This window comes from Polypterus senegalus, chromosome 12, assembly GCF_016835505.1.
Source record: "Polypterus senegalus isolate Bchr_013 chromosome 12, ASM1683550v1, whole genome shotgun sequence".
Classification (NCBI taxonomy): domain Eukaryota; kingdom Metazoa; phylum Chordata; class Cladistia; order Polypteriformes; family Polypteridae; genus Polypterus; species Polypterus senegalus.
Genome location: NC_053165.1, coordinates 141,031,408 through 141,045,981, shown reverse-complemented (window position 1 = coordinate 141,045,981; position 14,574 = coordinate 141,031,408). Strand labels below are relative to the sequence as shown.

General features: G+C 39.2%; 1 protein-coding gene across 1 annotated transcript in view; it reads right to left on the bottom strand.

The window, feature by feature from the left end:
- Positions 1-7,118: 7,118 nt before the first annotated feature.
- Positions 7,119-14,574, bottom strand: part of gapdhs (glyceraldehyde-3-phosphate dehydrogenase, spermatogenic) — a 41,364-nt gene continuing 33,908 nt past the window's right edge. Inside the window, exons 9-11 of the mRNA XM_039773625.1 lie at positions 14,120-14,282; positions 10,282-10,379; positions 7,119-7,547 (exon numbers count right to left, since the gene is read on the bottom strand). Coding sequence (XP_039629559.1) covers positions 7,478-7,547; positions 10,282-10,379; positions 14,120-14,282 — 331 coding nt within the window. The 3' untranslated portion in view covers positions 7,119-7,477. The remainder of the gene's footprint in view (positions 7,548-10,281; positions 10,380-14,119; positions 14,283-14,574) is intronic.

The window sequence follows — 14,574 nt, the reverse complement described above, 5'->3', positions numbered from 1 at the left end:
AATGAATGGATAAATATTGCTACAGCGTGATTATTCTCTTTATACTTCTGTACCTTTGTCCGCCTTTCTCGTTGGCTTCATGTTAGAACACACGCGGGCAGCTCCCAAGTAGCCTTCGCCCGCTGGCCGCGGGATGGGCGGGAACGGACAACCAAGGGGCGGGACTATGACCACGCCTATCTAACGGGACTCCTTTGCAAACTCATTCAAAAATCCAGCTCAATAAATTATGTAACACTTTTTAAATGACGCATGAGCAACTACTGATTTTATGATTGTTTTGGAAATTCTGCAACAGCTAATGAATTGATTATTCTGAGAGGAAAACGACAGAAGAACTAATCTGGTAATAACTGAACTTCTTCGCAGAAGGCAGGAGGGGCCGATGTCCTATGGAGGAATATTTCGGACAAATTTAAATAAATAAATAAATGCGCAAATAAATAAAAGTACTGTAAAATGTGAACATAAATAAATAAATATGTCATGAAATGAGAGCATAAATAAATGTGTCACGAAATATGTTTTTTGTTGATTATTTATTTATTTATTTAATTTTGTCCGTAACATTCCTGCAAACCATCATGAAATACGACTTGAAATAAAACTGTCACTTTCACTCGTCAAAGTTGAGAGGGTGGGCTCTAACACACCCTGTAGTTATTAATTGGTGAAACGATAGCACAAGAATTAATTAGAAAAATGCTTACTACTGCCGATGAAATGGATTCTGCCGAAGATATTACATATTTCAGAGAGAGAGTTGAAGATTTATCGGAAGAAATTACAATGTTGGGGGCCCTTTTAGACTCCGATATAAATGAAACTATTTTTGAAAATATTGAAGAACTGGTGGAACGGACTCGACTACACTCCAGTTCAGGTGGCGCAGTTCCCTGCTCTGGACGTCCATCCTTTGACATTCCAGCTGAGTCAATAGAACACTTTCTGTTATGCGGTTTAAAAGTACGACAGATTACAGATCTATATGGTGTATCGGAGAAGACGATCACAAGGCGAATGAGTCAGTTTGATATACGGTAAGCTGCAACGGCTGTATTAGTTTAGGTACTTTGACATGGAGTGCCCAAAGCAGCGCCAACTACTATTCTGACCTGAGTATAAAGTCAGGTGCATATTCGCGGCTACTTTTTCAAACAACTTTGCCACTGATCAGAGCTGTAGAGTTGTTTGAAAAAGTAGCTGCGAATTTGCACCTGACTTTACAGTATACTCGTAAAACAAGGGTCAAATTCTCAGTTCAAAATATTAGTTGGCGCTGCTTTGGACATTCCATGCCAAAGTACCTAAACTAATACAGCCGTTGCAGCTTACCGTATATCAGACTGGCTCATTCGCCTTGTGATCGTCTTCTCCGATACACCATATAGATCTGCAATCTGTCGTACTTTTAAACCGCATAACAGAAGGTGTTCTATTGACTCAGCTGGAATGTCAAAGGATAGACGTCCAGAGCAGGGAACTGCGTCACCTGAACTGGAGTTTAGTCGAGTCCGTTCCACCAGTACTTCGATAATTTCAAAAATAGTTTAATCTATATCGGAGTCTAAAAGGGCCGCCAACATTGTAATTTCTTCCGATAAATCTTCAATTCTCTCTCTGAAATACGTAATATCTTCGGCAGAATTCATTTCATCGGCAGTAGTAAGCATTTTTCTAATTAATTCTTGTGCTATCGATTCACCAGTCAGTAACTAGAGGGCGTGTTAGAGCCTCCCTCTCAAATTTGACGAGTTAAAGTGACAGTTTTATTTCAAGTCGTATTTCATAATGGTTTGGAGGAATGTTACGGACAAAATTAAATAAATAAGCAACAAAAACATATTTCGTGGCACATTTATTAATTTATGCACTCATTTCGTGACAAAATTATTTAGGCTAACATTTGATGACACATTCATTTATTTATGCTCACATTTCACAATACTTTTATTTATTTGCGCATTTATTTATTTAATTTGTTCCGAAATATTCCTCCATAGATGTCAGCTTCGACTCGCCTACATCTAACCATGCGAACGAGAATAACGTTAAATAGGTGGGGTCTGACATCCTAATCCCCACCCATGTCGGCAGTGAGGACCTTATCATTTCTTTTCACCGCTCTACCTGGTGGTTATAAAAGGAAGTACAGGCAATATACTGAAAAGTTCTGTATCTTTTGACATCTCGATCTGTTGCAAGTAGTGAATACATCACAAACTAACACAGCATTCCTTGTTTATTTTCAATATATATATATATATATATATATATATATATATATATATATATATATATATATATATATATATATATATATATATCCAGTTTCTCCTGTTGCCTTCCTCATTTTCTGGAGCCAACTAGAAACCGCATTGCTGTCAAATCCTTCTGTTAAATGAATGCTGATACAGACACGAAACAGAGGAAGCACGACTGCGCTACTACATATGCATTATTAACAAGTACACATTCAAGGTGATATAGCGTCCTGCTGAGCAACAGCGCCATACGTCACCGCAGGTCTACGACTACCGTTTCAGGGCGGAAGTGACATCACCGCGTGTCTAGAACCAGTAGTCTGGTAATAAACGTTTATACGTCGTCACAAATCAAATTCCTTGACAGGCTAACCACGCTAAACCCTAACCATAATAAAACAAACTCCTAACATTAATCATTTATCCAACATGTTAACCATACTAACCCTAACCTTAACTTCTGTAACAATAATTGCTGGCCTAGAACTGCTGCTGTAGACCTGCAGTGACATATGGTGCTCTGGCTCTGCAGTTGGATATTATTGGATTCAAGAGGTACAGCTTCAGATTTTTCCCACCATTTTGCCAGATTCATGGCAGCAGACACCAAAAGTAGCTGATGATTTAGTAAATGCATTTATTAATTATAAAAATGAATTTCGGTGCAACAACATCAATTTTGTTTCCAAGTTTGGCACAGAGTTTTATTATCATATTTAAATTTGTTTCATCTATCTTTATATTCATAAATTATGTTGGGACACTTCCAAAGTTTGATTGCTCCTGATGTAGAAACTCAGGGTAAACTAGCCCAAAGTAAAAAAAAATGACAAAAAAGAAAAAAATTGGTTCAAGCAGCACAGCGTGTCTTTGTGAGGGCACATCCATCGCTCCACTGCAACAGACACTCCTGTAATAAAGCAGACGTTCACTTAAGTCAGACATTTTAAACTACTAAGTGGTGTGGAAGAGTGAAAACTTTATAGACATCCAAATCTCAACTTGAAGTAATTTTTGGAGAATCTAAGTGAATTTCATTGGTGTGCCTGTTGGGCTAAATGGCCTGTTTTCATCAAAATTGTCTTAATAATGTAACATTAGTAATAGTAATTGATACAGTACCATGTTATTTTAGCTAGAAGTCATACCACATTCAATTCAGAACAGATTATTCACCTTAACCTAAGCATGGCCTAGCCAGTACTGGAATTGGAGAACAACCAGGAAAAGCTTGGGTTGCTGCTGAAAGAGGTGTTTGTGAGGCCAGCAGGGATTGCTTACCCCGTGGTCTGAATGTGGATCCCATTGCCCCCAGTGCAGTGACAGGGCATTGTGTTATAAAGATGGAACCGTCCTTTGGATGAGGTGTAAAACTGAGGACCTGCCTCTTTGTTGTCATAAAAGATTGCTGAGCATCCTTCATAAAGGGTAGGATGTATCCTGAATTCCTGGCTATATTGCCCACCACTGCCTAGTCATGCTGGCTCCCTAATCATTCCCTGTCTGTAATTGGCTAACTGTCTCTCACCCCTTCACCACATAACAGCTAATGGGAAGTGAGCATACTGACATAAAATGGCAGCTGCTGTCTTATCATCCAGGAGGATGCTGCACATTAGTGGTGGTCAAAGTAAACTCCCCACTTATTATGTAAAGCATCTGTTAGTCCACATATCTGCTCATAAAACTCTTGTCTATATTAAGACCATTTTATAGAGTGTTGAATTTAAGCAAAAGTTTGTATTCCCATTTTCTCCACTCCTGTTGTCTTGAAATTACCCATAAGCACAGTGACCCTCAGATCCTTTATGCTGTGGCCATTACTGTTAAAGTGTACTGCTGCTGGAAGATCAATATTGTTCTGATTAATATGAAATCTATGTGAGTTCATTCGCTGGCGCAGTGTCTGACCAGTTTCCCCTACATACAGTCTAGTGTTGGGGCACCTTATGCACATGATTAGGTAGACCACATTAGCAGATTTGCATGTGAACGGACCCTTTATTTTATGCTCCTGCTGGCAATGTGGTCTAACTACCTGATCTGTCCTGTAGATATGTGCACAGGTGCCACACCTTTTCTGTAGGCAGGGAGATGTGCCACTTGCTGCGGAGGCACACATAGAGTTTGGGACAATCAGTTGTTTGAGGTTTGGTGGTTGTCTGTATGCAAGGAGGGGAGGTTCTGGGAATATATCCTTCAGTTTATTGTCTTTCTGTACCATGGGTTGAAGCTCTTTCATAATTTTGTGAAGTGTTTCCTGATGTGGATGATAAGTTACAACTAGTGGGACCCGGGTTCTTGGTTTTCCGCACCTTTCTATTCCAGAAGGTTTTATCTGGGTATAGTCGTAGCTGTCCTGATTTGTAGGTCTGTTGATTTGGGAGTGTATCCTTGTTTAATGAAGTCTGTCCTGAGTTTCTGCAGTTGTGTGTCCCGATGCATTGGCTATGAGCAAATACGATTGTAACGTATTGCCTGGCTGTAGATGATGAAATTCCGTATATGCTTTGGGTAGAAACTGTAATTTCTTAGATACGTCCGACTGTCTGTTGGTTTGTGAAAAATAGAGGTCATAAGGGTACCGTCCTTTATGTGAATGGTAGTGTCCAGAAAGCTGATTTCTGTTTGTGAATAATTTAATTTAAGCTTTATGTTGGGGTGGAATTAATTGTAATTCCTATGGAAGCAAAGAAGGTCTTTTTCGATTGCGGTCCAGATTATAAGAGTGTCATCTATGTAGCAACGGTAAAGCATTGGTTTTATTGCACATGTTGACAAGAAGTCCTGTTCTAATCTTGCCATGAATAAGTTTGCATAATGGGGTGTGAAACGACATCCCATTGCAGTTCCCATTAGTTGTAAGTAAATGTCCTGACCAAAAGAAAACACATTGTGAGTTAGTATGAATTTTATCAATTGTATCACTGGCTCTGTTTGTAAGCCGTGTTGTTGCAGGTACGTCTGACAGGCCATAGTTCCATCATCATGGGGGATGTTTGTGTATAATGCCTCCACATCCATTGTAACAAGGAAGGCTCCCGCAGAAATGGTGTCTAGGGCAGCAAGTTTTTTAAGGAGGTGGGTAGTATCCTGTTTATAGCTGGGTGTGTTACTGGCAAGGGGTTTGAGAATGCTTTCAACCCATCCTGAAATATTTTCCGTCAGTGTGCCAATTCCTGAGATTATTGGCCTTCCTGGGTTCCCATCTTTATGAATTTTGGGGAGCATGTAGAAGTATCCCACTTTTGGATCCTCGTCTCATCTCATCAGGCAGAGTGGTGGCTCTGAGGCTAGGGATCTGCATTGGCAATTGGAAGACTGCCGGTTCGAATCCTGCAAATGCCAGAAGGGACTCTGCTCTGTTGGGCCCTTGAGCAAGGCCCTTAACCTGCAATTGTTGAGCGCTTTGAGTAGTGAGAAAAGCACTATATAAATGCAAAGAATTATTATTAATTATTATCTAACATCTGGCAAACAGTACTGAAGTGTCTGCTTTGTTTCTGTAAGTAACAGTTTCATACCACAGGCCATCAGAATTCTGAATTGACAAAAATGTTTAGTTTCTCTCTAACCAGTGTACTACCTCATTATCATATTACAGTTGGGCATTTTTAACAGCACCTGCACTTTAACTTCTATTTACTGCTACAACAAGCACATTTTTATCCTGTTATGTGCTTTAATAACCTTTGTGATAGACAGCCATGGCCAGTATCTGGCCAGGATGCCAGCAGGGCGGAAGGACCCGGTTAAAGGGCATTGATGAGGTAATACCTCCTCTGGGACACTAGAGGGGAGCCCTCCTGGGCGGCTGTGGCACCATGGATTCCTGCAGTGCACGTTGGGAACTGGAGTTTAGTGAAGCCCCGTTGGGTTCTGTGGGGGCCACCAGGAGGAGCTGCAGAGCCCTGTAGAGGACCTCCGGCACACCTGCGAGCAATTCCAGGTAATAGTGATGAGCCACCTGGAACATTCCCAGGACCTGCATAAGAGGAGCCGCCTCACTCCATTGAGGGGCCAGAGGCGGGAGGAAGGAGACAAAGACTGAGGAGGAGAAGAGGTGGAGACAGGAAGCACCAGGACTCTAAAGACTTGGACCTTCGTCCTTTTGCATAGATTTCGGGAGCGCCACACACCCCTTTCCAGTGACCTCATGACCCCCCATGCTTTCCCAATCCATCTACTGACTTCATAGGAAGAGTCACCAGAGACATGAATGTCACTGCCAAAAGTAAGTAAAACTCTCAACCTCTCAGTCCATGACTCACTCTATTAAAATCACAAACAGGTTTGATTTTTGTCTTTACGCGTGGGGTGAGCTCTGTGTACTTGAGAGCTGACGTTCAATATAGTAAATTCTCATCCAGACATACATGGCATATACTGCAAGAATGAGGAATAAGAAACAGGAGTTTTGGACCTCACAAACAGAAGAGAACCACATCTTTCTGATGTTTCATGTTTTATGTACCACAACAGAATGAAGAAAAAAAAAGGGATGAGATTGGTGGCTGAACTCACTATTAACCCTTCCTACAGCACAGGCTCTGTCAGGCAGCATGCTATTGGCTGTCAGAAATAGAGGAGAGCATGACAGTGCTCATAGGTTGTCACACAGTTGCTAAATTTGATATGACCAGCATCCTTCAGTTGTTTAAACTGACACAGTCTAGAGATCAGAAACTGCAATCTGTAAGTCTGAGATATCCTCTGACTAGAAGTTACATAATGTGACATCGAAGTAATCGGACTTCTTCTGGAGTAGTTACCGTTTACAGAAGAAGGCAGGCTAACAAAATAAATGGATGTAAATGTTTCAAAATATATAATAATATCCACACAAAAAAGAACTGGGTGAATTTGTTCAGATTTATTTCAGTTACTTAGGTTTTTGAACACCAAGAATAAAATACATCCAATGAGAGTACTACAACAACCAAGCGTGACTGTATATATCCTCAATGCAGAAGGGCATAGATGTGCCATTCAGCACTTGCCCCCTGGAAGGATTCAAACACGCAACACACAAACTATGCAATAACTGGCCACCTCCAAGAGAAGGAGGTAGAATCAGGGGACAGGGGGTTATGGCAGCCCCAGGAAGCAACTGGCCTTACAGCAAAACTATAGTGGCAGTGGAGCGGAGCAGTGTGCAATGGCCTAGAGGGCAGTACTGATCCAGAAGAAGGTGGAGGAAGACTAACAGGTCACTACTCCCTGGAAAACATGTAGTTGAGAAGGTCAGCCACACGGTTGCTGTATCCATATTCATTATCATACCTGTAAGGAATACGAGAAAATAAAGATACTGATAAAATAGAAATCAAAAGCTGCTTGAAAAAAAAATTAGTTATCAAAAAACAAACACCCGTATTCAGTTTTCTATTTATGTCTATTCCTTTCATTTTTTCAAATGATTTTTTTTCTTTTAGATTGATTTTATTTTAAAGCAGACATTATACCAAAACTCAAACTACTTAAGAAATGAACAGCTCTTAGGTGCTAACAGCAAAGGGTAGACCAGACAAGACCCCGTATTCATGTTAGATCACAATTAGTCTGTGTGCTATCCATTTGCATATGCAGTACATGAGGAATTGAATACTCTCTTTAAATCACTCAAAAAAAAAAGAAAAGTCAAAGGCAATATGAACCTTAAGTGTAGGACATACACAAAACAGAATGTTCAAAAATTACATTACCTGATATGAAGGTCTACAAATGGCCTTATAAAATAATAGCTAAATGAAAAATAGAAACTAATTTTGTAAACTTAATAAAAACAGGAGCCTGTCTTTGCAGGAGTTCTTGTGAGATGAGGCACTAGTCCATCACAAACCTGCCAATACGTATCTCAATTGTTTTTAACCATAAAGCATCTTTTTTTCATTGCCTTGCTGGAAAAATAGTCAAGTCTAAGGTCACTTTGAAACTACATGGGCCTCTCATGGATTTCTCTGCACTTTTCTGCATCCATCTTTCCATCCGTCTTAACCGAGATAGATACACAGGCGTATCTCCATAGAATGATGCACCACCAACACATGTCATGGTATTGATGATAATCTGAAACAAAAGGCTTTGACATAAAGCCAGACTGTGCTAAGGAGAGGTGCATGATGGTGCAAGTCTTAAGATAAAACAGTGTATTTATGCCCAGGTGTAGCGTAGGTGAGCAGTAGTGAAGTGCAGTGAGGCACTGGCTAAGTATTCACATGCATAAACGTGCAGCAGGTAACTGCCGAATTAGTGCAATGGAATGTGTTATTACGTCATCTGCACCCACAAAGGGTTTAAAAAGAGCTGTAAAGGAAAAGAAGGAAGGAGGCTTTCGAAGGAAACCAGAGGCAAAGAGGAGGAAGTGCTGAAGTGCTGAAGTGTGGAGGCAGTAGCCCCTGTGCAGGAGGGAAGCCATGGCACTCCAAGGGATGTCCCTACTGAGCAACAGGGTGAAGCAGGGATCGGGATGGAAGCCTAGTGGAGGTTTGCGGGAGGGGGACCGGTTGAGAGCAACTGCAGTTGTTGGTGTCTCTGCCAGCTGGGAAGACCCATTGGAGTGAGTTGGTGGGGCAGAGAGCCATTATGTAAAGGACTAATTATTAAGGCAGGAGACCTGGTTTCTCAAGTGAAATTTAATTATACTTGTTGGTTTTCAGGCTGAACATCAGCACTGGATTTTATCATTTATTTATTTGATTTGCATATTTTGCACTTTGAGGTTTTAAACTCTAGACTAATGGATAGAAATAAAAGCACTTTGCACAATGTTACACCATCTCTCTTATGTAAGTGTCTTCATTGCATTGGCTAATCTCAGTTTATGACTATCAATGTTTCCGGGTTCAAGTTGCCTAGGATCATGGGGCCAACCAGAACCTTCACGTTATGGTGGCAGCAGTGGGATAAACCAGTGGCAATAAGGAACAGAGATGGATAAGACAGAAAGAGAATTCGGTGTGTGAAAATTTAAAGAACCCATATACCCAAGCCTGAGGACTGAAAGGACTTACATGTTTTGTCTCTTTATAGCACATTATACCTTCCCGAACTTGGTCTTGGAGTTTTTCCTCTTGTTTTTAGGCAAATTATAGTTTAGATTTTGTATGATTTTTTTTTTGTATTTGCTTGCACTATAACTGCTTTAAAATTATTATAAGCACAAGTTGCCTTACCTTGTAAAGGACTGTAATATCTATAAAGTTACTATACAGTACATCTTTGGGTAGCCTTTCTGTACTGTGCCCTTCTCATCCATAAAATCAATTTTCTCAAATATGTATTTTTATGCCTTTCATTACGCTTATGTTGGATTTCTTTCAATGTTAATTTGTCTTCATAAAGCAGTTTACGTTCATTGCTATACTAATATGAAGCATCTTCATTAAATATGGGTGGACGTCCTTCAACTGATGATGCGATTTCTGTTGATAATTGGTTGCATCAGTTGTATCAGTAAGAGAATACAAGTTGGCTATTTGCTGCATTTTTGATAAAACTTATTTAAAAGGAAGTATATAATTGTATTTTTACTTTGATTTTTCAGGTTAGGAACACAAGTTTCAAGGTAAGCTAGTTATTTCAGAAAAGAAAGAAGTTCTGAGGTAAGCTTTAATTATAATCACTAATCATGATGCCAGAGAAGGATGGCATTTTGCATGTTGATTAGGATGTGGAAGTAAGAAGTTCACTGCAATCTGTACATGTGATACAAATAAAAATATAGACCGATATTGTAATGTTTCTCATACTAAACAATAGCCGAAAAGCCCGACTTCATATTTCATTTTACAGCAAAGCAAACTTTTTTCAACAACATGAATACTATTTATAGGAAATGCATTTTTAAAGAAAAAGAAAAAGAAAGTAAAGTGTTCTAAACATTGAAAACATGAATCAGTAGTAACAACTGAGATTGCAAGGTCACCTTTCTTCTGTATGCATATAAGCAGCAGGGTTTAGAGAAATCTTACTAATAACAGAGGAGTCATATGTGAAAAAAATAAGAGAGTCTTACCATGAAATAAGCTTGACAAAGTTGTCATTGAGGGAAATTCCTGCATCAGCATCAAAGATGGAAGAGTGAGGGTCACCCATAAAGTCACTTGAGACCACCTACACAAATTAATACAAAAAAAAACCTTCCATTATCCTGCTTCCCTGAGAACTTACCTATTTATGATAAATGTTTCTTGCAATTTACAACTGAGTAATACAGTACAAGGACAAATTCCTGTGTCTTGAAAAACAGTTAACAGTTTATTACCACTAATCACTATTTCATTTGCACCCACAGATCTTTAAATTGGACCGTTTTCTTCTGTTCTGTTGCTAAAAAATATTCCATTGTTAAAGACCAAACTTGCATTATCTAAGTTTTTGTGCCCTGTGCTTTCTGCTGAGACAGAAGGTTATTTCAGCTGGAGGGGAACAAAGATTTCTCTGCTGATCAATCTGCAGTATAACTGACAATACTTGTTGAGCCTTCCCACCATATTTAAGCCTGTAGTAAATTTAATTGGCAAAAAAAATAACTAATTTTGTAGAACTGAAATCCATGGATTTGATAAAATGATCATGCTTCGTTAATATAATTTTGTGTGAAGAAATGTTGATGTATTGGCAAGAATGATTTCAGAAGCACTCCAAAACAAAGACAGTTGGTAATTAGCTGGCTGTAGTGTTGGGTTCATTTTTATTTAGAATATATTTGCAGCAACATAACGATATACATGATACGATGGGTAACCCAGTAGATGGGTAGTGCATGCCAGGAATTAGGCCATAAGATGCCACTATAAAGTAATTAGTGCACCTTTGATGGTAATAATGCCGGCAACACAAAACCTTTACCAAGAGGTAGCATTACTCCCCAATACAGTGGCTGCTGACTGAGAATTAATTACTCCTGAAAAACAGTGTGGTGTCACAGTACAGGTTTTGAGTTTCCTAAGCTGACAGGTGACATCTTAAACTCTACTAGAATAAACAATTGTCTGTGGGGTTCAGGAATCCAGGGACACTTGGGGCCATTATGGAGTCACTAGGATAAGCTATAAAGGACAAGATCATTTCTGTCTCTGGAAGTGTTAAAAGTCCTTTCCAGCTATAAGTTCATTGAACTTGGAGGTTTAGTTTTGGCAAGGGCTTCACTGAAGGGAGGAAAAAAGGCCACAGAACAAATTGAAGGCAACATAAGTAAGAAGGAAGAGTCTTGTACTGTTTGGATGGGAAAGTGAACCAAACATCTTACATGATAGATAGAACTGCGAACCTTGTTTATTTTGGCTCAGAAAAGCTTTTAGGTTTATTGTCAGTCAGTCATTTTCCAACCTGCTATATACGAACACAGGGTCACGGGAGTCTGTTGGAACCAAACCCAGCCAGCACAGGGCGCAAGGCAGGAACAAACCCCGGGCAGGGCGCCAGCACACCAGAGTAGGTTTATTGTGTTTTGCTTATTATTTGTACTACAGTCCCAGTAAGCAGTATCCATCTGTTATTATTATTTTTAATAATTTACTTTTGCTTTTGGAATAAAATGCTATTCTTTTATTTATTTTAGCCTTCTTGGAGTTATCTGAATTCAGGGTCTGCTAAAGATTGCTCCTTCAAAGCCACAATGGTAAAAATGCTAAGACCTTTTTATTTACTTTTAAATTATAAAACAACCATAAAGTCACCAATGGTGATTAACTATCTTTTGAAATTATACAATGATTGACTCTCTGAAACATCTTCAAAATGCAGAAATAGTGCTACAATAACTGTAATCATAGTGGCCCATAAAATTGGGTTATTTTTCTAAAATTAATCCGTCCATCATCCAACCCACTATATCCTAACTACAGGGTCACAGGGGTCTGCTGGAGCCAACACAGGGCGCAAGGCAGGAAACAAACCCCAGGCAGGGTGCCAGCCCACCACAGGGCGCACACACACACACCCACACACTAGAACCAATTTAGAATCGCCAATGCACCTAACCTGCAAGTCTTTGGACCGTGGGAGGAAACCCACGCAGACACGGAGAGAGCATTCAAATTTAGTTAACCTATAAAAGATGACATTTTGATTGACTTCCATTAAAATAAAAGGTAATTGGGCTCTGGTGCTCTAAAAAAATTTTCTTTGGACTGTGGGAGGAAACCCACGCAGACACAGGGAGAACATGCAAACTCCATGCAGGGAGGACCCGGGAAGCGAACCCGGATCTCCTAACTGCAAGGCAGCAGCGCTACCCACTGTGCCACCTTAAAATTAATTATTGAGTATTTAGAAATATAAATTAACTCAAATCTTTGCTACTAAATGCAAAAAACGCGTTGGATCCTCCAAATTGATCATTGAAGGAATATCAGCAATGTCTTTATTAATAGTTGGACTACCTTAATTTCCATGAAAAGCTCTATAAACTAGAACTGCAAAAACAATTCAGGTTGCTGGCAACAGCAGAAATGTAAACATGTAATTTACAATAAGAAATAAACAAAAAACTACTTTTTATTAATGAAAGTAACAAACATACTTATTTCCTTATAGCAACTTCAGAAAACCTCTTACAAAAATCAAAAGCACTACCACTAGCGTGACCAATAAAAAAAATAGCAGCACAGGAACAAGCAGTATTTAAAGTCAGAAGGTATCTAAAGTTGGTAGTGCCAAAGTCCATAACTTGGGAAACATAATTTAACTCAAGACTTGGGTATACCACCAAGCACGTCCTTTAAAATATTTTCCAATCGATTCAGGAATGTCCATTGACCAAGATGGAGCAGGCACTCTAGTTACAGGAACAGGTGGTGTTATAGTGGGTACTAACAAGCGTACTTTTGTGCTTTTCTTACTCATCGTCTAAACAGGTAACGCCAGCTGTGCCCTCAACGTTTTATTTTTTGTCTTTACAGAATTATTTTACAGCACACTTATCTAAGTGTCATAATGGAGTGGAAGCTTAAACTGGCAGACCATTTTCCCACCAGTTCACAATAAATGCACAAAATTTAAGGAGTTTTTTTTTTTTCAATTTTATGATCTATATATTTTAAAATGAGTGCAAAAAAGAACAAAGGGACACAGATGGAAAATTTTTAAGAGTAAATTTTGCACAAACATAAAGTTTTTCCTCACACAGAGATCCATAGATACGTGGAATCCAGCATATACTACACATAGTATATATTTCAAATGCATAAATTTAAAAAACAAATGGAAGAACAACCTTCTCCACCAATGCACCCTTATCCCTTAAGACAAAAAAAAATGGGGAGAACAATGATGATGCCTATCCAAAGACAAGGAAAAAGGTTAAAAAAATAAAAAAGTGAAAAAAGACAAACTATATTACAGACCACCTCCAATAAACCTCTGATTGACTACACAGATAAAAGCCAGTTTTGGATAGTAGAGCCGGAAGAGCTGTTAATCGGAGATGGGGAGAGTTTAAGTAGGACAAGATTATAGGAAAAAAGAAAAGAAATTCCAGACTGAAGAACTAGCAAAGGTGCAACATTTCCAATAGGAGAGGGATATCAACTGCTGGGTGAAATAACGGAAAATATGAAAGAGATGAATGGTGCGGGAGGTCCTCAAAGAGGAAGAAGAGGAGGACTTGAGAGTAAAATAGAATAATGGAAAGGGAGTTGGCCTCATACAGAAGCTCCAACAGGTAGCAGCAGGAGGACAGTTTCAGAACTCTGTCTGTTTCTTAATACACTTGAGGGCCAGTCAGTTTGTGGTGTATTTCAAGCATAATATTCACAGTATTTTAAAGACATTCACCTGATAAAAATACTGGATGATTAACATTTGTATTCCATTAACTAAAACATACAATAAAAGTAAAACATACATACCGCATCTTCAGTGTACCCCAAAATTCCCTTTAGTGGCCCCTCAGATGCCTTTCTCACAGCTTCCTTGATATCAGCATAGCTGGCTGGCCTGGACAGGCGGCAGGTCAGGTCCACCACAGATACATCAGCTACTGGCACTCTGAAAGCCATACCTGTCAATTTTCTGTGAAGACACAAAGCCAGGCTCTAATCATCACATGCATGTTAACACCCAGTAATGTGTAGCCCCTTAGATGCCGTACACTTCTGAAAAAATATTAGCAGTTACAAATTAATAAATAAATAAAACCACATTTGTCAGGAAACAAATGAGCAATATCTACTAAAAAATACAACAGTGATGAAGCAAGGAAGAGGTCTCTACAACAGTGTATAATAGAAAACAGTGTGCTCAAAAACTTTTAAAATATTAAAGTTGTTGGTTTCCATGGCTAACAAAATGGTACATAAAGAAG